This window comes from Maniola hyperantus, chromosome 9 (assembly GCF_902806685.2).
Source record: "Maniola hyperantus chromosome 9, iAphHyp1.2, whole genome shotgun sequence".
NCBI classification, from domain to species: Eukaryota; Metazoa; Arthropoda; class Insecta; order Lepidoptera; family Nymphalidae; genus Maniola; species Maniola hyperantus.
The window spans coordinates 3,738,438-3,764,545 of record NC_048544.1 but is presented as its reverse complement, the minus strand read 5'-3'; the positions used below and the strand labels follow the sequence as shown (position 1 = coordinate 3,764,545).

At 37.7% G+C, this 26,108-nt stretch overlaps 2 protein-coding genes and 1 non-coding gene across 3 annotated transcripts in view; 1 reads left to right on the top strand and 2 right to left on the bottom strand.

Annotated features, from left to right (window-relative positions):
* The window catches only part of LOC117985514 (scavenger receptor class B member 1-like), a 32,767-nt gene extending 13,549 nt beyond the window's left edge, over positions 1 to 19,218 (top strand). Inside the window, exons 4-12 of the mRNA XM_034972254.2 lie at positions 3,986 to 4,124; positions 7,104 to 7,216; positions 8,424 to 8,523; positions 9,287 to 9,414; positions 12,230 to 12,350; positions 14,020 to 14,170; positions 14,849 to 14,999; positions 15,526 to 15,622; positions 16,703 to 19,218. Coding sequence (XP_034828145.1) covers positions 3,986 to 4,124; positions 7,104 to 7,216; positions 8,424 to 8,523; positions 9,287 to 9,414; positions 12,230 to 12,350; positions 14,020 to 14,170; positions 14,849 to 14,999; positions 15,526 to 15,622; positions 16,703 to 16,918 — 1,216 coding nt within the window. The 3' untranslated portion in view covers positions 16,919 to 19,218. The remainder of the gene's footprint in view (positions 1 to 3,985; positions 4,125 to 7,103; positions 7,217 to 8,423; positions 8,524 to 9,286; positions 9,415 to 12,229; positions 12,351 to 14,019; positions 14,171 to 14,848; positions 15,000 to 15,525; positions 15,623 to 16,702) is intronic.
* TRNAM-CAU (transfer RNA methionine (anticodon CAU)) lies at positions 15,717 to 15,789 on the bottom strand. Its single transcript has one exon. It is a non-coding gene; the product is annotated as a tRNA-Met (tRNA).
* A 585-nt stretch (positions 19,219 to 19,803) lies between the features above and the next one.
* RpS3A (ribosomal protein S3A) lies at positions 19,804 to 25,596 on the bottom strand. Its single transcript, XM_034972260.2, has 7 exons — positions 25,439 to 25,596; positions 25,033 to 25,129; positions 23,934 to 24,019; positions 23,305 to 23,400; positions 22,126 to 22,273; positions 20,778 to 20,939; positions 19,804 to 19,972 (listed from the first exon to the last, which is right to left on the bottom strand). Exons 1-7 carry the CDS (start codon positions 25,498 to 25,500, stop codon positions 19,829 to 19,831), a joined length of 795 nt encoding a protein of 264 aa, XP_034828151.1. The 5' UTR covers positions 25,501 to 25,596; the 3' UTR covers positions 19,804 to 19,828.
* Between the last annotated feature and the right edge of the window lie 512 nt (positions 25,597 to 26,108).

Genomic DNA, 26,108 nt, shown 5'->3' with positions numbered 1-26,108 from the left:
GTAACAAACAGACACACAAACATTAATTTTATATATAAGATTTAGTAGCCGAAAAATTGCCGTCTCCATTACGATCTTGATTTATTTTGCTAATCTATGTACTCATATATTTCTGTAGCCCGTTTGTTATAGTTTTGAGACACTGAACTTTAAGGTTAAAATCCGTGATTATAAATCATAGTAGGTACTTAATTCTTTAATAAATAGTTTCATATTTTATTTAACATCCAAGTAGATAACCAATACGATGATAAACGTACAAAATGACATTGCACTTAAAAATAAGATAAGCCGCAGCTGAAACAGCTGAAAACGGCAAGCGGCGCATGTATGCCTCTCTTATCGAGAGTTACATTTTTGTTCCGTTTGCCTAGAGTCTTAGTGCAAAAACAAAATTACGAGACATTTCACCGCGATTAATAGCCTCATCTGGTGACAGAAGGGCTGGCTCATTATCTGCGCAACGGATCAGCCTAGCTGTCCAGCGCGGAAATGCAGTCAGTATTCTTGGCACCATTCCACGCGAGCATGATTTGTATAGTAATTAGATAAGGCTAGCTTTAAGTTTTACTGTATTATTTTCATTAAAAAAAAAACAGATAACAGTATAAATGATAATATTATTACTTATTACATAATATACCAAATATTGAAGTATAAAATACGAGTGGTTAAAAACATTTACAGAAAATACCTATACTTAGTTCATCTCGCTGAAGGTTAATTGATTGTGTTATCTCGAAGAAAAGCATTAAAATTTATAACAAAGGTGACTTTATTAATTGATTAGTGTAGTTTGAATAAAATATACTTTTATTTGTTCCATAACATTACATATATATTGAATTTTTAAATGTATTTATTTGAGAACTTTGAAACTCCTATAGATAAAGATAAACTAAAATGTGAATAACCCTCCTTTGGGCTTCGCCGCAGTCGGGAAAAAAAGGAAGCTCTGCGATGCAACTTCGTCCACTTAAAATAAAAATAATGCTTGCCTACTTACCTTTATTTCAAACTAGCTGATGCCCGCGACTTCGTCCGCGTGGAATTAGGTTTTTAAAAATCCCGTGGAAACTCTTTGTTTTTTCGGGATAAAAAGTAGCGTATGTCCTTCCCCGGGATACAGGCTACCGTTTTACCAAATTTCGTCAAAATCGGTTGAACGGATGGGCCGTGAAAGGCTAGCAGACAGACAGACAGACAGACAGACAGACGGACAGACGGACGGACAGACAGACAGACGGACAGACCAGATCCGTCCAGTAGTTTGAGCTGTGCGTTGATAGGTCAGTCAGTCACATCATTTTCCTTTTATATATTTAGATCGTCCGCGTGGATTTAGGTTTTTAAAAATCCTGTTGGAACACTTTGATTTTCCGGGATCAAGCCTATGTCCTTACCCAGGATGCAAGCTATCCCTGTGCCAAATTTCATTGAAATCGGTTAAACTTGTTAATCAAAAGTAACAAGTCGTTTTTAGGGTTCCGTACCTACCTCAAAAGGAAAAACGGAACCCTTATAGGATCACTTTGTTGTCTGTCTATCTGTCTGTCAAGAAACCTAGAGGGTACTTCCCGTTCACCTAGAATCATGAAACTTGGCAGGTAGGTAGGTCTTAGGGGAAAAATCTGAAAACCGTGAATTTGTGGTTACACACAAAAAAATATTAAATTGTGATCATAAACTAATAATTAGTATTTTCAATTTTCGAAGTAAGATAACTATATCAACTGGGGTATCATATGGAAGGACTTCACCTGTGCATTCTAAAACATATTTTTATTTATTTTTATGCATCATAGTTTTTGAATTATCGTGCAAAATGTCGAAAAAATACGACTTTAGTGCGGAACCCTCGTTGCGCGAGCCTGACTCGCACTTGGCCGGTTTTTTCGTACCTTTAGCAGCTGATATCTTTAAATTGGCCCTTGGTCCAAGCTAGCAAATATGCGAACGTTAGATGTACATACATACAGAGACTATACTCTATCCCACACATTTATTTACCTACTCAGAAACTAAGACAGATCGCTTCGAGGATCTTGCTCTATTAATAACTTACCTACCTATAGTATACATGTTCATACTGCAGCGCTGTGTATCTAAGTATATAATATAAAAACGTGAGCTTTTTCCGACAACTAGGTATACTAACTTAGGAGCAAACATAAATACATTAGATAATGGGGCCGATTCTCTTGTACACAATCTCCAAACTAAACTAAATTAACAGGTCTAAATCTAGTGCTATCCTTTTCCGCAAGCAACATTATGAAAGGGATAGCAACAGATTTAGACGTGCCATTTTAGTTTAGTTTAGAGATTATGTACAACGGAATTAGCCACATTAATTACATAAAACGTAGAAGCTTACTTAAAAAACATTTGCAGAAATTACATTTCATATGTTAAGTGGTGTACTTATAAATAAGTAATTCATTTCACATGGGAAGATTTGAGATAAGAAAAAAATTTGAACATATCAAATAAATCACTATCCCATTGTAAAATAAACTTTACACTCTATAGAATAAGAATCACAATTACATGAAATAACGGTGGTGATTAAAATGATAATAAAGCAATTTAGGCTGTTGTTATTGCCAGAAGTTATCGATGTTCGGATTCTACCTATAAATATAACATGACATTCATATTATAATTAGTACCTATAGTACGCAACAGGTTGTGATGACAATCGTGGTATGAAGCGGGGCGGATGCCCCGCACACCCGTACGTCACCCGCGCTATCCCGCACCGGATTAGAGCGGGGGATGTGCGGGTGTACGGAGCATCCCCACCCTGATTGCCATCTCGACCAGTCGCGTATGTACTATAGGTATAGCTTCATGGAATTAATTAACTTACTAAGCTTAGTCACTTATAATAAAGGTCAAACTAGTTTTCGTTCTAGGTATGTATTAAAAAACAAATTTACTCCTGTTTCTATAAAATTTTTTGGTATGTATAGGTAGGTATAACATTCTGTTATAACATTCTTATTTAAGTACCACATACTTAATATGATATAGTTTACAAAATAAGATGTCAATAAGTGTTTTTATATAAATATATGTATATAAGTGGGGTTTAGAAGGTTATACGAAAGTTCTGTTCTTGAAGTTAGAGGCATGAAAATGTGCATTTTGATTATTAGCTTTAAATAATAAAAATCTGTACATAATATATTATGTATGTTATTGTTCACTTGTATTTTGGAAATCTCATTTATATTGGAAAACCTCCTTCAGGGGGGTAAAATAGGGGATTAAAATTTTATATGGGAAAGTTTTAATTATTGTTACTGTTATTTTGAAATTTGGTAACAAAGTTTCTTCTAGAGCCAAGCCAGCCAAGAACAGATTTTAAAAAATTCCATCCTAAGAGCGGTAAAATGGCGTTGAAGATTGTATGAAAGTTGTATTAATTATAATATTAAATAATGTAAGATCAAGTTGTATTACTTTTTCAATATAATGCTACTGTAAAATTGTATACTTACTTACAGATTTTAACAAAAAATGAGAAATGAGTCGACTCTCCCCACCATCAAGAACCAGGGTCTGGGGAGAGTTGACCATTGTTTTTAGAGAGAAAAATAAAACATGTTTTAAAGCTTAAATCACAAATTTACTAACTTAAATATAACAAAGCGAAGTTAATGTTAATTTAAAAATAGCAAAGTTATTAAAATTCTAATAAGTAAAGAAAAAAGAATTTTTTTAGTAGGTATAAAAAAGGAAAAGCTGACTGACTGACTGATTGATCTATCAACGCACCGCTCAAACCACTGGACGGATCAGGCCACAGGATCGGGCCGACATTTGGCATGCAGATAGCTATTATGACGTAGACACTAGACATCCGCTAAAACAAAAAGTTCCCACTGGACTTTTTAGAAACCTAAATCCAAGCGGACGATATCGCAGGCATCATCTGATTTCGAATAAAATATGGATTAAATAAAAAAATTCCTTCCAGGCAACAACTAGAACGAGTGAAAATCAAATTCGTCAAGGACCTATTAACTTTTCAAGAACACAACAACTTCAAGTTCCTTCCCGAAGCCAGCGCGGGTGCTCATTTTGATAAAGTGTCAGTGCCTAATTTACCCTTATTGGTGAGTTGGAATTTACTTTAACTGTAATATAGTACATAGGTACAGGGTTTAACCAGAACGCTGGCAAAAACTTATCCAATACCAATAACCATTTGCCTCAATTTGTAGTTTTTGTGATTTAGTATTTTTTAAACCCGCAATGTATAGCGTGCAAAACTCGAGTCAATGCGGACGCGGTATTGACTCCGAGTGGCCTACTTACGCAACGTTAGTTGACCTCTAGCGTCAGTCAGTTTTATTTGCAATATTATCGTAAACTTTTATAAAATATAGGATTTTTTTATATTTTTTAGCCTTTTTTTTGTGGTACCTATCATGTTATTAGTAATCATCAATACTGTCACCTGTCTTTGTTTTTGCCTGGGTTCTGCTGCGCGATTGCGGGAAAATGACAGCTACAAAGTCACGATCGCAATCACCTCTGATTGGTTGACGCCCGCTCACTATTGGCTACAATGCATTGTTGCAACAAGAATCGCACAAATACAGCCGATCAGAACAATTGAGATTGTAATAATGATTGATGCAGGTTTCCCGCAATCGAGGTGCTGGGTACACCGTGGTATATCTACGTCTAAAAGCTCGGCTATATAAAAGCTATGATAGGTCGGGCCCGGCCTCCTATTCAGAGGGTTCGGAGTTCCTGAGCACCTCTAATTTTTCGAAGTATTTTTTACATCAGTCAATTAAAACAATTACTTAGGTAAGTACGTAATGAGATTGAAGAATCTTCAAACTACCGCGTCCGTAAAAAAATTAGACGCCCCTAGGTAGGTACTTATTATCTACAAAAAACACAATGGTACAATAACAGATTTAGGAAGGTACAACGATGTACATACGGACATCACGATAAAAAGTTAAGTGGCCACCATGATGATGGCGTAGGTAGACACACGTCACGGTAAAGTAAGCGCAGAACTTATTGAAAAATCCTATTACTATGTAAAGGATTGATTAAATGATAAGAAAGCTTGTGAATGAGTTGCCGAACAGCTTTGATAGTTCTATTAAGTATAAGTGATTTTGCAAAGTGGTGATAATAAAAAAGAATACCCGGCTGAGTTTGTTGTAGGCTCTTCTCCAACCCTCGTAGCTTTAGTATTCATCACCGGGTAACGTTGATGAATTCTGCCCTCCATTTCCGAAACCATTCATACATGAAATCTGTGGCAGTAAGTAAGTACACAGCCACTTTAACTTACGCAATACAGATTTGATGTAGCTATGGAATAACATCTTAGATTAAGAGTAACATCGACAAAAATTGTCATTTCCCATCCCGATAGAACCTTATAATTTTCGTTTGTACATCTTCAATTTCAGTAGATATAAAATTATGGATCTGAAATAGTCACATAGTGATTAAAAGATCCCAAAAAATTCAGAATAAAAAAAATAAAAATTTCGTTTAGCATAAGCCGGTCAATCGCACATTAAATTACACTGATATATTATTACTACTTAGTCTGTACGGGTAAGAAGTTCACCAGGCTCATAATTCGTACATGGTCATTTTCTTATCTATAAGGTCTTATCGAGGTCAGTGCGGACGACTTCTCTCAATTTGTTTTGTAAACAGTCGTTTGGTGATAGCGAATGGGTATATTTTAATAGAATATTATATTTATATTTATTAAAACTCAGTATTTTTTCCTTGTGTTGTGACACAAGACAAGTGAGGTTCTTTTATCAGGTAGAAACTTGCTAGTAAAAAAATATAAAGAATATTAGCAAAGTTAATTGCTGACTAATATTCCCCTTTCCACTCCAACTAAGCGTAAAGCTTGTGCTAGGAGTAGGTACGACAATAGTGCAACGGGAGGGATTTGAACCGGCCACCTTTCGGTTTTCAGTCCGCTCCTTTAACCGTTGAGCTATCGAGGCTATAACGAATTAGTGTTATAAGAGGATTCTTCATGAAAATAATTATACTATTTTTGTAAGAAAATAAACATAGGTAGGTAGGCATATATTGTGGCAACAAAAAGTAAAAAAATTATTTTAATTTGATAAAAGCCTTGAACTTGGTTGGATGATGGAAAAACCTTGACCATGACTTTTATTACCTTACTACCTAGTTACTACATACTATGCATGATATAGCAGTTATTTTGAGTAAAGATTGAGACAAAAAGAACAACAGCTAAGATCTATATCTGATCGTATCGTTTGACTTTGCTCAGACTTAAGACACACAGCCGTACTCAGAGTCACTTAATCTTCGCTTACTTAAATTTAGTTAAAACGAGACAGAGCTATATCTCTCACATAAATCTGTCTCGTTTTAACTTAATCTTAAGTAACGATTAGCGACTCTGAGTACGGCTGTAAATAAGGCAGAATTTTGTCAGTATTAATATAAAGCGATAACGCTGTCTCGTTTCTGAGCAGTCAAAGTGTCCTCTATAAATCTCAACCTAAGAATTGTGTGGTGTACCATCTGCTTGTAAGGCTAGTTTGCCATAATCTGGTAACTTGGAGAACCGCCACACAAAGTTTCAGCGCTTACCGTACGCCTTCTAGACTCTCGAGCTATAGACTATTTTCCAGCTTTTAGAACATAAAGATACTAGCGTTATCTAGACATATAAAACTCATTGCCAGACTACGCACAGCAAAATTCGTCTTTAAGATCATCGGGTTATGTAGGATTTCTACCCACTAAAACCACGGAATAATACAATAGTAATAAAAACCCCCTCGGTGGCCACCCTCAGCGCTTTTTGGGAGGCTTCGAGATCTCTCATGAACACTCGCGACCAGTTTCTTTTTTAACGAACGAACGAATGATTCAATCGCTTGGTGGCATGTCTTTTCCGGTAGGGTGACAAAAAGCCAGACCAAACCAGAGAAAACTTGACATATTTGCAAAATTGACCCCTATGAGAATCAAACATAGGGTCGTCAGTCGAGAGTTGGTAGTAGTCGTGTTCTGTGAAACAGATAAAATCTATACTTGAACCTTTTTCTTTTCAGGGTGTGACTTCAAAATTTGAGAACGCAGAGTTTTTTGCCCGTATGGGCGTGCAAGCCGCGTTGAATACATTTGGAAATCACAAGGAAGCTTTTTTACAGCTGCCAGTTCAAAGGTAAAGTCTAAAAATATATAGGTATAGGAAGGTACATGTCATAACATTATGCCAACACCCTCGACGATTACTAGTACCTAGAGTTAAGCGGCCTCACGATTGGTTAAAATACGCAGTTTTAGTAAGATAACCACAATTTCTGTGTAAGAAACTAGCTAAACTGTACATCAAAGAACAAAAAATCATTTATTTCATCTAAACCGAATAAGTCTAAAATTCTGACACTGGTTCTGCCTTCGAGATAGCAAAATCTGCACGTAAGCTACCTGCATTCTCAACAACTTTCTTGAACTTACGTTTAACAAGTAACTTAATTCTATAATAGGTAAGGTATACTTAGTAGGTAGGTACTAAGTAGTGTAAAGTTGCGTAAAATATCCTATCTAAATATTATATCATTGGAAAAATGTTTAACGCAAATATGACAATGGCCATGCTCGCTATTTGCCTATAACTAATTCCACTTAAAGTTATGTAGTTTTTTTACATATTTAAATATCCTTTACTCACGTGTATTAGGTAAACTGAATTGATATTTATCTTTACCATAAATAGTAAAGCAACGAACGGCCTTTTGTTCGATTGTTGGAAAGATCTCGTAGGTACGCTCTTGGAGGGCGGGATACTGAGTTTAGAAAACACATCTATTTTTGCATCTTCTATATATTATAAAATTTAAAATCCTGACTGCTGAGTGACTGATATATTTATATACGCACAGCCTAAACCGCTGGTCCTAAAGACATGTTTGGCGGGTGTGTTCTTTGTAAAGAGTGGGTGTCCACTAAGAAAGGATTTTTCGAATGTCCACTTCTAAGTGGGTTAAATGGGGTGGGCGGGCAGTGGGAGGGCGGGCGGTGTATGTCGCATGCTGCATATTGCGCCATATAGATTCAACCTGTTTCAGCGGATTATAGCAAATTAATCTATTGGTTCATTTTATATCATAGATTTCCGCAAAGTACGCCTGCAACACAAACAACAAATGCAACAAAACAAATTAACATTTTTTGAGTTTTTCTTTCACGGTTTATTGCGATGTTCTAGCTCGGAAAAGAAATATTTTATACATCCAAAATATAATGTTCATAATTATGTACGGAACCCTAAAAGAGCGAGGCCCGACTCCCAGCTGACCGGTTTTTTGTTTTCAGTACCTACACCTTTTTAATTTGTAAGTGTAAATAACTCAAAATATAATTTCCAGATTTCTTTGGGGCTACGATGACAATATCATCACCTTAGCGAAGCCTTATTTGAGTTTCCAAGGACAACTGAACTTCGATAATTTCGGACTTTTGGTGACAGTAAGTACATTATTCTTTACCTATTTTTACTGTAAAAATATTCAGATATCTCTGGTATTGTAACAAGAGTTGGATCTAACACTTGTCTGGAGTGGGTGTCCACTGTCCATGCAGATACAAAATACACGTATACCCATAGCAGTGATAGTCTAGTGCAGGTTAAGACCTGAGATAGGATAGGTATCAAACTTTAAGGGAGTTTGTGAGTTTGAACCAATCAAATATCACTTGCTTTAACAGTAAAGGAAAACATCATGAAGAAACCTGCATGCCTGGGAGTTCTCCGTAATATTCTCAAAGATGTGTGGAAAGTCTACCAATCCAGACTTGTCCAGCGTGATGGACTATGGCCGAAACCGTTCTCATTCTGAGAGCCTACTCAGTAGGTAGCCAAATTTCGATTTCTACTCCTAGTAGGAACGTAAATAGCGGCTTCATATTTTTTCGCACCTTTGGCTTCGCACCAAGCAAAAAATTAGCAGTTTTGCAAAGATTTGTTTAGGCATCCCGTTTCAGATGTTACTTTATTAGATAGGTGGTATCTACTTACTATAGTACGCGGCAGGTCGAGATGGCAATCGGGGTGTGAACGCCCCGCACACTGGCAGAGCCCTCGCGCTAATCCAGTGCGGGCGAGCGTAGATGATGTGCGGGTGTGCGGGGCGCCCCCTGTTTCTTACCCCGCTTGCCATCTCGACCTGTCGCGTTCTATCTGCTAGTATCGCGTGAAGAGATAAGACTTATACAGTGTCTACTTTTTCAGAAAAACGGGACCTCGTCTGACGTTTTCACGATCAACACGGGAGAACATGACATAAACAGAATGAATATTATAGAGGAATTCAACGGACATAAAGCTTTGCCTTATTGGGGAAGCCCCGAGTGCAATTCGTAAGTATAGATAATCAGACGGCCACTATTAACACATACCTCTAATGTCTCTTGTAGGGACTTCCACACGCCAAGGTGCCTTAAACCCAGTTTCACTAGCCTTTAAATCCTCTTCAACCTAGTTGCCTGGTAGAGATCGCTTCACAGCGATAAGGCCGCTGATTGTATGTTCTTCTTTTACATGTTTCTTTTTGTGTCTTTTCTTTTGGGTGTACAATAAAGAATATTAAACTAAACTAAACTAAAAAGGTCTTGCGCCACGCGCCTGAATCCAGCGGCCCCTTGCGACTCGTTTATTGTCGTCTGTTCACCTAGTGCGTCAACTTTTCTAAATATAGTATATAGGAAAAAAACTGACCATATACTTATATGAAATATATAAAAGTAAAAGGTGACTGACTGACTGATCTATCACCGCACAGTTCAACTACTGGACGGATCGAGCTGAAATTTGGCATGCAGATAGCTATTATGACTTAGACATCCACTAAGAAAGGATTTTTGAAAATTCAACCGCTAAGGGGGTAAAATAGGGATTTGAAATTTGTGTAGTCTACACGGAAGAAGTCACGTGCATAACCTAGTCCTTTTATATATTTAGATAATAAAACCCAGAAAGGTCTAGGTCTACAAAATTTTATAGAATTAGACTGGTTATTATGAGAACCAAAGTTCGATTGTTTGGTGCGCGCTACGAATAAACTCTTTCGTGTAACTTCTGGCGGCTATGTCGTTATACATAAGGAATAAATAAATAATTACCGAGTAATCAGTGCAATACATGAGGCGCTAACCACAGCAGTTATCAGTGTTGATAACCTTTGAACTCCGATAACTCGCCCCATTCATATGTGTGTCGGTGTGACATAAGAAACAACTAAATCTATATCTACTTTATATTTATACTAGCTTATACCGGCGATTTCATCCGCATGAGATACACAAATTTCGGACCCCTATTTTACCTCCTTAGGCGTTGAATTTTCAAAAATCGTTTCTTAGCGGATGTCTACGTCATAATTAAGCTATCTGCATGCCCGATCCGTCCAGTAGTTTGAGCTGTGCTTTGATAGATCAGTCAGTCTACTTTACCTTTTATATATTTATACTTACATGAAAACAACGTTAACAGATTTGTAAAACAAAAAACATCTACAAAAAGTACCAAAGTAGATATTAGTTATTAGTTAAATACACTACTACGATGAAATACATAAAATAGAAAAACAACAGGTACTAATGCGTTTGAGCAAAGTACGGAAACCTATGAAAAAACCCGGCTAAGTGCGAGTCAGACTCGTTAGCATAAAAATAATTATCATAAAAATAAATAAAAATCTGTTTTCAGAATGTACAAGTAAAGGCATTTCATATAATACTTGTAAGTAAATCCTACTTTGAAAGTTGAAAATAAGTAGCTAGCCTACTAAGTAATTATTATTTGTTCATGAACACATTTTAATTTTTAATTGCTAATTGCTATACCAACAACATACCTACCAACTTGCCTGATTCGGTATGATTCTAGGTCAACGGACTTTAGGTTTCTTGACAGACACGACAGACAAACAGAAGACAGACAGATAACAAAGTGATCCTATATGGGTTCCGTTTTTCCTTTTGAGGTACGGAACCCTAAAAATGAAACCTACGCGAACAAATTCTTATTTTGCTTTGTAGCTTTCAGTAGAGTCACAGAATAATAATTATAATAGTAGAGTGCCACACCAAGCACAACGCACTTCGCCAATGTCACGTAGACGAACGACGCGAACAAATTTGCGGGCCGTTGCTAATATTATGATAATTGCATACAATTGTAAGTAATTTTCCATGTTCAATGAAACAAATTTTATTATTAGACACATATCATCTTCATGACAATTATTTTTTGCGATCAAACTAACGTGAGTGATTTCCATTATAAAATATATAAATTACTAGCTGATGCCCGCTACTTCGACTGCGTGGAATTAGGTTTTTAAAAATCCCATGGGAACTCTTTGATTTTCCGGGATAAAAATAGCCTATGTCACTCTCCAGGTCTTTATCTACACCCATGCAAAAAATCACGTCAATCCGTTGCACCCTTGCGACGTGATTGAAGGACAAACCAACAAACAAACACTTTCGCATTTATAATAAGAGTACCTACTACTGATTGGGGATGTACTCACGTGTTTAGTCGACGCAAGCCCGACTATTATATAAAATTATATTATACTATATATATAATAGAACAATAGAATGAATGCGGGATGGATGAAATGGCGACAGGTCTCAGGTGTTACATGCGACCCGCAAATGCCCCTTAAACTTAAGGGGAAAATCTATAAAACAGTCGTTAGACCTGTCACATTGTATGGTTCAGAATGTGGGGCGGTAAAAGGGACGGATGAAGGGCGAGTACATGCGACTGAAATGCGAATGTTGAGATGGATGTGTGGTGTGACAAGGATGGATAAGATAAGAAATGAATATATAAGGGGTAGTTTGAAAGTAGCGCCAGTGGTAGAAAAGATGAGGGGTAATAGGCTGGCATGGTATGGGCATATAATGCGGAGGGAAGAAAGCCATGTCACTAGAAGAATGTTAAGTATGCATGTGGAAGGAAAAAAGAGGAGAGGACGACCAAAGAAAAGGTGGATGGATTGCGTGAAAGAGGATATGCGTGAAAAAGAAGTGGATAATACGTTGACGAATGACAGGAATGAGTGGAAAGTGGAAGATGTTGTGCCGACCCCATGTAGCGTGGGATAAGGTAAGGAAGAAGAAGAAGACTATACCTACTAGACTGTTTAATTTTATTTTTTAGAATAGAGGCGTCCGACGGCTCCATATTCCCGCCAACGTTTTTGGACAGAAACCAAACTCTGAAAGTCTTCTTTCCGAACCTGTGCAGGAGTATACCCTTTAATTACGTCAAGGATGTAGAAGTAAGTTCGTTTTTATTCATTCGTTTTATTTAAAATTCAATCCCTAAGGATTGAATTTTTTAAAAACCCTTTCTTTAGCGCATGGCTACGTCATAATAGCTATCTACCTACTAAAAACTTTTGATTTCCAGGACAAAAAGTAGCCTATCCGTAGTAGCACGTTCTCGTGATACAAAGATATCCAAATTTCCTAAAAAAACATTTAAATGCATGATTCCTTAAAAATCGAATGGGATCACCACGATTTAGGAATACAATTGCTTACAGCATCAGTAATTGTGTCCTCGAGTTCAAAAAGTCTTTACTTGGTAGGTACCTCCAATATCAATTTATAACCGACAGTTTCTAAATTCCATCAGTTTTGGCGGTCAGGTCCGGTCCCGCACAGCATCAGGATTGAGAAGTTGGAATCCAAATTTTTTATGGGACAGTGCAGAAATCTCGGAGACAGACAGGGAGATAGACAGACAATTCAAAAATAAATAAATCGAGTTATGGTACCGTTCAAAGTAGTTATGACTGAAACTCTGGTCAAAATTTGGCTATACAATACGCCCATCGCCGGCCCAAGCAACTTTTCGCCCTAGACCAATTAGGTATATAAATGGCGCCCTTGAGACTACTTTGCTACAAAATAAAATATTTAGGTAGGTATAATATTGCTCACAATGGGGGCGCATTTCTAAATGGGGGGGTGTGTTTCCGTGCCTCTCTTTATGTGACGTTGCAATGGCAACTAGCGAGCATACGTGTGCCTAAGCCGCACCCCAAATTCAAGCGATCTAGGCATTCTAGGCCATCGCATCGTCTAGTCTATATGACATACGGGCCGGCCCTGAATAATTAATAATCATTAAGTTCATAAGTAATGCAAACATGCCCTATGTAGCTCAGAGCGAAATTAGGGCACCCTGAATCCACGCAGTGTTGTCTGTCCTGTCGCGAAGGAGGTTCTGATGGTTCAGCTCCACTATCGGGATTCGGCAAATGATTTGTGATATCTCAAATTGTGTGGCCAGCGGCAATCGTAACGTTCCACGCCAAACAGTCGTAAAAGTCCCTTTAAAATGGATGGAGTTTTTTGGAAAATTTGTTCAAACACTCACGGTTTCGGGTTTCTTTCTTCTTTTTGAAAATGCTGTATTGTAGATTTAGCGTTTTAGATTAAGACATTAAGAATAGATGCGTATCTTTTAAAGGTTACGAAAAATTTTGTTGTTAGCCAAAAGATGAGATTTTGCAATTGATTGTTGGGTTAGGAATTTTTTTGTTTTCCCGGGATATATTTAATACACCTCAGGGGAAACTATTCGCTGTCCCAGAAGTCATGTCTGCCAGCCAGGTGATATTCTAAACTCATTTAAATATTTACCAAACACAAAACATTCGCCGCCATTCCCGCTTAGTGTGGCCAGTTGATTTGCCGAATGCCGAATTAATGCTGCTCGAACTCGGATCATTTTCCGATTCCCGCTAGTGGAGCCGTACCATAAATAAAGCGAGCCTACGAGGTCGAGTTGAGCGAAGGGGGAGGTGGTGAGCAAAAGTGAGCCGGCGACCTCAGTAGAGAAACGCAGGTCGAGTTGGTGAAGCCGAATGAAAAGACCTCACATTCAATGTGACCGTCAAACCAGTTCTGCGTTTTTCTGAATGCCGTTTCTCTTCACAGATGGGCGACGGTGTGAACCTCCTCCGGTACGCAATGCCACGCAACGTGTTCGACGACCCTGATCACAACCCCGCCAACCAGTGCTACTGCCAAGTCGACACCGGCTCTTGTCCGCCGCGCGGCGTGATAGACGTCACTCAGTGTGCTATGGGTAACGATAAAGTATTTTTTTAAAAATTCATATACAAGTTAGCCTTGTAGGAGCTGACTAAGCATTACTCGGGAGCTAAGGCAGTACGCGTACGGTGTAGTCAGGCCCTATCAAGCGGCCGTCGGGCGAACACGCGTTGAAAGAATAATTTAGTTAAAAAGTTCGAAGTGTTATGACCGTTCCAGCACCACACACCCCAATACCATCCCAACAGTAGTGACCCCGCGACGTGATTTGAACACACAACCTTCTGATCTCAGCATCACACCAATACCATCCCAACGGCCCTTTACTGCAATCGCACCTGGTGGTTAAGTGATGGTGCAGTCTAAGATGGAAGAGGGCTAACCTGGAAGGGGTATGGCAGTTTTTATTAAATCCATGCCCAATGGTTTCTATAAGGCATCGTACCGGAACGCGGTTTGCCGGTAAGGCGGTAAATAGTTACGTTTGAAGCCTACCACCAGACCTGAGCCGAGAAATTTTAGAAATTATAAAACCCCAAACTTCCCATGCCAGGAATCGAGCCCTGGACCTTCCACTAATAAGACCAAAATGCTCACCACTGGGGCAGGGAGGTTGTCGTATTCTGAGTTGCAGCACAAGTTTTGGAGTGTAGTCACATTTTAGTTGTTGAACTTTGCTTCGAGTAGATACAATTCTATACTATTTTTGTAGGGGCTCCAGCGCTTGCCTCGTTCCCACACTTCCACCTCGGCGACCCAGCTCTGCGGGAGCGGTTCGTCGGCCTCAACCCTGACTCGGAACAGCACCAGTCATACCTCGATATACACCCCACGCTTGGCATCGCTTTGAGTGGGAAATCTAAGTAAGTATTAACTTTATTGATTGCAAACTTAACCAAATTAACATGTGAACAATTTTCAAGCTTGTGCTTCAAGCAAAGCCACACTGTGCTTTAAAAATTGTTAAATACAAATTACAAACACCAGTGCCTAGGTACGTCTACCTAAAATCTACATACCTATATAAAAGGCCTTACCTTAGACTGCATCGTCACTTACCATCAGGTGAGATTGCAGTCAAGGGCTAACTTGTATCTGAATAAAAATAAAAAGGAAAAGCTGACTAACTGACTGATTGACTGACTGACCGACTGATCTATCAACGCACAGCTCACACTACTAGACCGTAGACCTGGATATACGTAGACATCCGCTAAGTAACGATTTTTGAAAATTCAACTCATAAGGGGGTAAAATAGGGGTTAGATATTTGCGCAGCCAACGCCGACGAAGTCGCGGCCATAAGCTAGTTGAAAATAGAACGTTTTAACGCCTTGAAATGGTTTTATCAAGACGTACCTATAGAAATAATTTATTGATTTCTTTCAGCTTGCAACTGAACATTCAAGTGAAGAAACCGGAATCTTTCGGCCCTGTCCACTACTTACCGCAAGGACTCATACTGCCCATCGCTTGGATTGAAATGGTATATTTAGCTATTACCTACATATTATAAATATCTACCTAAATATTTGAATATTGAAAAAAAATACCTAGATAGATATCCAATATAAAATCATTGCCCCGGGTGAGGATCGAACTCACGACCTTAAGATTATGAGACTTACGCGCTGCCTACTGCGCTACCGAGGCTTGCTGGAAATTGGTTAAAACCGTGTTAAAATAGGTTTGGATAGTCAACCTACTTAATTTTACTGAATAATAGAGCGTATGATCAGTACCCTTATTATATCAGTACTATCAGTACTACCTTTATTATAAATGCGAAAGTGTGTTTATTTGTTGATTTGTTAGTTTATTGGTTTGTTGGTTTGTCCTTCAATCACGTCGCAACGGTGCAACGGATTGACGTGATTTTTTGCATGGGTATAGATAAAGACCTGGAGAGTGACATTGGCTACTTTTATCCCGGAAAATCAAAGAGTTCCCACGGGATTTTAAAAACCTAATTCCACGTGGAAAAAAATCATAAAAATATTTAAGGCACCATCTCCACGGGCAAGGGAATCGCAAACTATCGTCGGCCCTGTGGAGATGGAATTTCGAAATCGACGGGAGAATCTCGGCGATAGCCTCGCCGTGCCATCGGCGAGACTATCGCCGCGATTCTCTCGTCCCTGGAGATGTTGCCTAAGTCCCCCATTCTTATGCCTCCCGCCAGTGGCGACTACAACCGCAACCATGGTTGCAGCGACCAATGTTTTACTGGTTTTACGTTAAATTACGAGGGATTGGATTCCGTATTAAAACATAGAATTAAGTATGCATGTAAAACGGCTTTACTCACGTATTTCGTCGACGTTAGCCAGACTAGTTTCGAACCCATCCGGGGTCCTTTTTCACTGGGACTGAGTTCTCACACGCGGTTGAGACCCTGAGTGACCCTGGTTGGTTGAGAACCGAGTCCCTGTGAAAAAGGACCCCGGATGGGTTCAAAACTAGTCGGGCTAACGTCGACAAAATACGTGAGTAAAGCCGTTTTATCATATTATACCTATGTATAATGGAAATCACTCACTTTAGTCATGTGATGAACTTGTTTCAGTCCGTGGAAGAACTCCCAGAGAGCCTGCAGTCCCTCGTGTACCACGGCACGTACTCCACCGCCGCGGCGCAGCTGGGCCTGTCCGCCTTCTGCACCATCTCCCTCACTGTATCCGCCATATGCCTGTTCGTGATGCTGGTGAGGCGGCGGAGGAAACCCTGCGCCATCGTCAAGATCGTCTCCACGGATACCGAGCTCAAAACTCAGTTCGCGTGAATGTGTTGATATGATTTGTAACTCTGGTTACCATTGACATTTGGAAACAATGTGGATAAATTATTGTGTTTTAAGACAATCGGTTCTTCCAGGCAGCCGAGGGGTTTGCGTACCATGGTTGGTAGATTCTATGTACAAAAAAATGGTGCTCACTGCGCTTACAAGATGTTTGTTTTGTATCTCAGGTTACCATTGACATTTGCAAATAATGTGGATAAATTATTGTTTTAAGACAATCGGTTCTTCCAGGCAGCCGAGGGGTTTGCGTACCATGGTTGGTAGATTCTATGTACAAAAAAATGGTGCTCACTGCGCTTACAAGATGTTTGTTTTGTATCTCAGGTTACCATTGACATTTGGAAATAATGTGGATGAATTATTGTGCTTCAAGTTGTCAGCCGAGGAGTTTCTGTCCATGATTCAATCTGGAATCTACTAATCATGGACAGATCCATGATTAGGAGATTCTGAGCAAAGATCTAAAACTCCAAAACTTACTGACAATACCTACGCGGCCGAAAGTAATGTACATCGACCTTTAGAAGGAGATAGCAGATTTGTAGAGCGTTGTCTCTGTCGTTGAGACCGACAAAACTTCATATAGGTATGAGTGACAGAGACAAGGCTCTACAAAGCCGATATGTCATTCTAAAGGCCGATGTATATTTCTTTCTGCCGCGTACTGTAATCCGAATAGTTAGAGATCCGTATGGTATCGCGCGACTCACAACTCAAAAAATTACGCTCGTTTGGCCTCACCTTGTTTTTATTAAGTAAGTATATTAATTTATAAATATGAAATTTTGGAAACCGAGTTACTGATAGGCAGACAAATTCCTATTAGATTCCAAAACCATGCCTTTCAGTGAATCGATAAGAATGTTACTAATTTTCTATTTAAAATTAACATAAAATTAAATGTATAAAAGTAACATAAGATGACAATAATGACAATAATTAATTATTTTAGATAGATAATTGAGTTATTTTATTCAGAATTCAGGGAAAACACCAACCTATTGCCGAGCGAAGCTCGCTGGGCCCAGGTTATTTTAATAGATTTTGAATTTTACATTTAGATACACTTTACATTTAATTATGATTGACTACTTTGGTAATTATAATATCAAACTTTCGTTTTTCATATCGAAAAATACAATGTATCGATTTTACAGTAGAATAGGCGTAGACGTAGATTGTCTCAAACCCAACTGTTGCATAAATGCATAAAGTACAAACTTTTATAGATAAATTAAATTGATTTCTGCTTGGAACATTACTGTGTGTGTGTAAATTACTTAGGTTAGAAAGCTAAAAGCCAAGTTTTATTGGCCGAAGATTTTTCTTTAACAACACAGTTAAAACTTGAAATAATAATTAAAAAATAGCTTTTTCCTAGAGGTTGTTAAATTAATTTTAATTATTTCATCCGCTAGATGTCGCTAGTTATTTATAATTTATGTTATAAGTCCCGCAAACTGCTAATGGGCGTGGCCGCCATTTTAGTGACGTCAGCACTAGACTGAAGTTGCGAGCTGATGGTATATTTTTATTTCGGCTGACGTCAAAATGACGTCATTTCGATGTTAATGAGACATGGTTCCAGCGCTATAGCAATTTGCGGAACTTATATTTGGTAAGTCATTGTAAGCCTGATCGCACACTGCCGCACGAGACACAAGAAACGCATTTTTCACAATGAGTATAACCGAAATTCAAAATACTTTCTACCTATTGAGTACGTACCTACTCTATGGAAAATACGAAAGACGTATTTCCAGCATGATGCGATGCGACAACATCAGACGCTCTGACATCTGCTGATGTCATACATATTTTTCGGCACATCCGCTGCTACCAACTCGTGCCGTTGATGCTACACACATATTTTTAGTATCTACTCATTGAACATATCAGTTGCGTGCGGTTCTTACACTCCTTTCAGGTCTTGTAGTGTGCGATCAGATGATATAAATTAACGGTTTCTTTTTGAAAATATTACTATAAAATGTAGATAATATATATTTTGAGATCAGATCAATTTGAAATCCTGTTTGAATCTTATTAATTAGTTATGAGTATACTCAAGTTAACATAACACTATAACTTTTTATATGAAATAAGTAGATATATTCCCTTTATGTATGTATGTATATTAGTAAGATGGTGATAGGTACCTAACTGTTTTATGTAAATTGCTACTATTTATTTAAGAAAACAGAAACAAATTTTGTTATATTTTCGTACGCTTTAATTTTATAAATATGACTAAGTACATTAATAAAAATTTTGCTATTTCACCTTTTTTATTTTATTACTACAAAAATGTTGATTTATATTGAATCGAAATATGCATTACCTGGTCAACGACGTCAACTGACATAATATTTAAAATAACCGGCCAAGTGCGAGTCGGGCTCGCGCAACGAGGGTTCCGTCCTAGTCGTATTTTTTCGACATTTTGCATGATAATTCAAAAACTATGATGCATAATAATAAATAAAAATCTGTTATAGAATGCACAGGTGAAGCAGTTTCCTATGATACCCCACTTGATATAGTTATCTAACTTTGAAAATTGAAAATACTTATTGAAAATACTTATTTTTAGTTCGTGACCACAATTATTTTTTTTTAAATTTCATTTTGTGTTTCATACATTACATAGTTAAGTAGGTAGAGGTCTTGTTAAGTAAACTTAAGACAAGAGTTAAAACAAGACGGAGAAGACAGAGAAGTTTATCTCTCACATAAATCAGTCTCGTTTTAACGCAATCTTAAGTCTGAGCAATGTCAAAGTGCGCTCTATAGATCTCAGCCTTAGAACCTAGCTGGATAAAAAACTATAGATTTTAGGATTTGGTATAGCAAATGATACAAGGTAGTACATTTTTAACGTATATTAAGATGTTAAACACTCTCTTGCACGGGCGGTTCGTAGCCCTCGGGCCTCTCAGACTTGTCGCCGACCTCGCCCCTCTTACCGCCACCGCCTTCCCCGTGGAGTTCCATCAGCTTAGCGATTTCGAAACGCGGTCTCTTCAATACTTTTACCTGGAATTTGAACTTTATGTCAAGGCAAATACGGTTAAGTTACAAGTTTGTTAGTTTTGGGTTGAAATCAGATGGTAAATCAAAAGGGAACATGAGTTTTCATCATGTAATGTGTCATTGCGAGCTAGGTGTATCATCATTTAGGTATATTTTTAACAAAAGGGTTAACTCTATTGATTTGGGGCAAAACTTTTATCAGTTGATTCCCAATATAAGTTTTACCAAATGGCGAACCGCCAAATGTTCTAAATCTGGCTGAAAATCACGAGTGGTAAAAGACTAGCGGAATTCCGCTCGAATGTCGTATGTTATTGTTTGAAGAACATAATATTGCGGGCAAAATGCTGACAAGAAAGGATGTCAAAGGGAAATATTAGGAAAATGTCATATCAGTGCAGACAAATAGCAGTAAAGAAATTCCGTACACGGAATCCGCTCGACTGTAGTATGAAAATGTTAGGAGCAGCAGCACGACAGCAGATAAAACACTGAAAAGAATTTCCGGGCGGAATTCCGTTCAAATGTATCATACGGAAATGTTAGGAAGGCGCCATAACAGCGCGGATAAAACGAAGAAAACAATTACGGCGCACGGAATTCCGCTCAAACGTGTCGTATACAAATGTTATAAGCATGTATGAGCTGACAAAATGCCGAAAAGAATTTTCACGCGCGGATATCCGCTAGAATTTGTCGTAAGGAAATGTTAGGTAAGCCATATCAACGCGGATAAAAACCGAATAGATTTCCGCGTCCGAATTACGCTCGTAATCTTTAGCCAAATGTGTCCTAGTCATCAACTTACCTTCCTGATACAAACGTCGCGGAGGGGGTAGATGCTGTGGCAAGCCTTCTCGATGTCCTTGGCGATGGAGTCCGGGATGAGCTTGTTAACCACCTCGCGCAGCTCCGAGCTGGTCACGTCACGGGTGATAATCTCGCACATCTTCTTTCTGATTGCGCGGACCTGGAAAGAAAGTAGAATATAAAATAAGGATTTTTTAACAACAAAAGACTTACTTACTACTCAGAGATAATTTTTCAATTGCCAAATGAACTGCAACTGAAAAATAAATTTCTCATTTTGACTCATTTCCATTGCAAGAACTGTCCCAACTTGTAGTTGATGTGATAAGGCCGCCAAACTGTACTATTTTTGTTTTTAAACAAGACAAGCAAGCCTTTTGTTTGTTTAAATCTGTAGCAACGACATGAAAGGCCTTTACTTAGTTTTACAGCAATGGCGCTATATCATGTGGTAGCATGTGATATTTGCAGTTTGAAACGCTATAAAGGTGATGTAGTACGCTTTATAGAGCTGGACTGCATATTATATTATTGTACTATAGCTTATTCTCACGACTGGATTTTACGTTGTTCAAAGAATCATGTGTCAAGGTTTTTAACTTTCAAAATAAAATTTCATTTTTACTACTGATGTCCACGACTTCGTCTGCGTAAATTTAGATTTTCAAAAATCCCGTGGAAACGCTGATTTTTTCAGGATAAAAAGCAGATCATGTCAGTCTCAAAGATGCAAACTCTCTGTACCAAGCAGATGGTGCCGACAACTGCGTCCATGTTTTACGTTTTTTTAATCTCGTGGGAACTCTGGATCAAAAGTAGGCCATATGCTTCCCGAGATGCAAGCTATCTCTTTACCAAATTTCGTCAGTTAATTAAACAAACGGACCATCAATAGCTAGCAGACAGACAGGCACACTTTCGCTAATTATAGTATGGGCTACATTGTTTATTGTTGGACATAGACAATGCACAGATGAATCGAGTTATGGATTATACCAGTATCATAAAAACCCAGGCTCCATCAGGGGAGCTAGCATGACCAACACACTACATGTGGAAATTCGCCCCCACAGCGCGTTTCGCACACAGCATCACCAAGGTTTCCACTAGCTTCCGTACGTGACTTTCGTTGCCAACTACCTACAGTATGGTAGAGGGGACACCATATAAAACCAAGAAATTTAGTTAATAAGCATAGTAAAGAATAAAATTAGTTAGTAAAGTCTTCGTTTCCCTTTATCCCTGGAATGCTGCTGCTTACGTAATTATCTATTTCTGATTTAGTTTTAAGATAAAAACAACAAATGATGGAATAATCAACATAATATGTTTGTATGGATACATACCTGGGTATGTTGAGCATAGCAGGTCTTGCGCTGACTAAGCGAGTCTTTGTTTGTGAAGCCAATACAGAAGACTCTGAGCAGGTATCCGTCGGTGGTCTTCACGTCAATGTTGGCCTCCACAAGGGTCTGCCATTTCTTTACCATCCATCTGGGAACAAAGGCAAAATGATATTAAAATTCAATAAAATTGGTAATCACTTAAAATCAGGTGACCTGCCTCCTCGTTTGCTATTTTTTTTGTCAGTGGGGAAGTGAAAACTTAAAACAATGAAACGAAACATTGAACAAATTAAACTTAAAACAGTGGTTTTACATTAAAAGACTAAATTTCAGTGCACGCTACAAATTTTAAACAAATTTTAAACAGCCTATTGTTTAAATTTGTAGCATGCACTAAAATTTTGTCTTTAAATGTAAAACTCATGTTCCATCCCTTTTTAGCCATATTAAAAAGAAAAAGATGCAAATAGTCTAAATTTAGTTTTGAAGACCGGCAAGAGAATCGGCGCCATTGTAGATGTTATATTATAGTAAAATATATGTCGCAACGATACGAAAGGCCTTTGCAGATAGCCGCAAAGGCACTATGTCATATGGCAGCTGTTACTTTTTGCAGTTTGAAACGATATAAAGGCGATAGACGCAACATTATATAGCTGGACTGCAATATTAACATAATATGAAAATGAAATGGATTTAAGGAACTGGCAAACAAAACAGACTTCTTATTTTTCATTGTGGCTACAAAACAGTTTTATTGCGTGAAATAATTTATATTATTACTATAAACTTTACTGTAATTGCTTAGTACTGTAATTAATGATTTGACTTAGTTTGTGGCAACAGGTACAAGGTGGTCACTACGGGACCAAAACCTGGTCAATTGGGTTGAAGATTTTTTATATCAACAAATGAAAACATCAAATTAATCATGGTATGTACCTGTTACCTTTAAAATGCACTGTTGCAGTAAGAATAACATAAATTAATTTATAACAATAATTCAGAACGCACAAGAGATAAACGTGTAGTAGTGACGTACCAGAGTGAAGAAGAATCAATAATTAAGACTGCAGCAATATGATAACTTAACTTACGCATGATTGCATAAGTTGTGATCGTCACACTGCACAATCATATCACATTTTAACAATTTGAATGCATTTTATGTGAACTAACCTGAGCTTGTCAGTGGTGAGGTCCATTCCATGGAAATTGCAGAGAACATTACGGCCCTGTACATCCTCGGCAATCAGACGGAACTTGCGGAAAGACCTGGACATAAAGAAATATATGGTAAGTAAAGTTAATACAGCTAGACTATCAGGTACTGCCAGTGACGAAATTTCGACGTAGGGTCGAATCCTACCGGTTCTGCAATTTTGGATATGTGTTTAAAATTATTTAGAAATTTCCTTTAAGTGTAGGTAAAAACACTATCATAAAAATTATAAAAATCAGTCTCAATTAAATATACTACCCCTTTCATAATGCTACATGCAAAAAGCTATCTCTACACTAAATTTCGCCAAAATTGGAAAGGTATCAAACAGACAGACACACTGTCACATTTATAACTAGCTGAAGCCACAACTTTGTTCATTGGATATAGGTTTTTTAAATCCTGTGTGAACTCTGATATACCCAAATAAAAAATAGCCTATGTATAGCCAGGGTATAATCTATCTCCATTCTAAATTTCAGCCAAATCCAATGAGTAGTTTTTGCGTGAAAGAGTAACAAACACACACAATCTTTCGCCTTTATAATATTAGTGTGGACAATGGATTAAAAAAATACTAACTCACCTTTCCGCATCAGTGTCAGCTTGAAGATCAGCGAGGGACACCTCAAACACGCGGCCCTTCAAGCCCTCAGAGGCTATTTTTGTTCCCTACAACAAAAGAATCACTACAGGAATCTGTTCGTGTATTTACTGTCTTAAACATGACATGATAAAATCAGCAGTAAATCAAAAGGGAACAAATGTTTTCATCAGTTCTGTAATCATTGCGAGCTAGGTGGATCATCATTTGCTTCAATAATAATTCGGTATTTGACTACTAGTCAAATCAGTAACTTTTTATCAAACGTCAAAACGTGAGCTTAGTATGCGCGTTTCTATGAAATACTGAAATGTGACGTCACAATCATTTGACGTGTTTTTTAGTTTGATCGATAATTTAAAATTGGGTATTACGCTTAAAACTAACAAAGTACGTGGATTTTACGTATTTTGGGAGACTCTATCTAATAATCACTGAGAAATAATTAATTTTTGACATAGCCAAATACCCAATTGAAATACTGAGAAGCTTCCAAGTTTGAACATACTAACAAATAATCATACCTATTTTCTGTAAATTACTGAATAAAGATTATTGCTAAATGACCAAACTAAAAATTAATTAAAAGCCAATTTTTTAGAAACATCAGTTTTACTGAGGTCCATTTTTAGATGATAACTCAACAACTACTTATTGGGGTTAGCCACACCATCCAAGTTGGCCGGTTACAAGTAGCTTGACCTATCTTTAATGGAGCACGCTTGCCTAGAAGATGTCTATTCACTCGCACAACTTTCGTTAGCACTTGTTTGATGTTAGTGACCTGGGCCTAGTAAAATTGCACGAATTTTACTTGTGTACACATAATACCCAAAAAAAGACAGATGTACTGACATTTGTTTATGGCATTCATCACATGTTCAAAGCTTGAAACTATTGATATTTTTAACTTTGCACACACTTTGTGTGATCATAAACTTGGGGTTCACTAGTTTACTAACGAGTAAACACGTTTTCTTTGTTAACAGTAACTACAGAATTAGTATATTTACAAGACTTCATAGATCAAGAGGCCAACATGAGGTCGGTAACCTATCAAAAGTAACAAATTACCACGAACCTGAGTACGGTTGACAAGGGTGGTTCCCACTTGTCTCTTGGTGAACATCGACGGTGCCTTAACATCGTACCAGTCTTTGCGTGTAAAAGGATCGACACTGGAAATGAAAATAACAGATTAACATAACCTTAAAACATTCACCATACCATCAATAGTACCGTAGTTAGAATACGCAGAATATACAACGAATACACGCATTTAATTAGCACTGCAATTTTCCAACATATACAGACACAGGAATTTACCAAACTCGTCTGAAAACTTGGAATGCAACTTTTGATTATCGACACGAGTCATGTTTGATCTGTAAGTATTTTGAACATCACTATTCCAATTGTGATTTACACTGTTTAAATGAAAAGAAAGCTGAATGAAGAAGGGGTTTGTAAGTATATTCCGAACTTACATCTTCTTTTTAACGCCCTTTTTACCGCCTTTCGAGAGGCCTTTATTTTTACCGACCGCCATGTTCAAACTCAACTTGAGAAAGGATAGGTTTTGTTTATGGAATAGACAGAACAACTGTCAAGTGTCACTGTCAAAGTAGCCTTTTAGACATCCTTTTAGACAATCGCCCAAGGAGGTGAGGAGGGAGGAGGTGACAAGGAGTGAAAATTTTGTTTATGGCAGGCACAGATTAAAATCTTATACTGATTGTGCACTACACCCAAAATAAATCCGACAAATAGTTGTAGTGTAGTCGTAGACTGAGTAAAAAGTCTAGACGAAGGAACCTTGTAATATAGTAGATAATCTATGGAAGGAACGTTTGCTTTCTCATTCACACTAAAAAGAGAGCACAGATAAAGTTACTAACGTGATAAACAGAGGCGTAGCTAACCTATTTTTTGTCCCTTATCGTGTAACCGATTTTTTTCAAGGAATACAAAAGTTGCAAAACAAACTTTGAGAATTTGTGGCGTCATTGTATTTCTCATTAGTTATTTACTTTTTTTCACATAAAAAACGTTTAATACAAATATTGTTGAGCAGTTTATACAAATATTTGGCTACTAAATAATGGTAATTGTCGTGTTATTCATCGTTACGTCCACGTATCGCTATCTCACACGTGG

Coding starts and splice junctions, on each gene's coding strand:
- RpS3A (XM_034972260.2), bottom strand. CDS start 25,500: ATGGCGGTCGGTAAAAATAAAGGCCTCTCGAAAGGCGGTAAAAAGGGC. Junction 22,274..23,304: donor CTCACCACTGACAAGCTCAG/GTTAGTTCACAT, acceptor CTTTGTTCCCAG/ATGGATGGTAAAGAAATGGC. Junction 20,940..22,125: donor GCTATGCTCAACATACCCAG/GTATGTATCCAT, acceptor CTTTCTTTCCAG/GTCCGCGCAATCAGAAAGAA.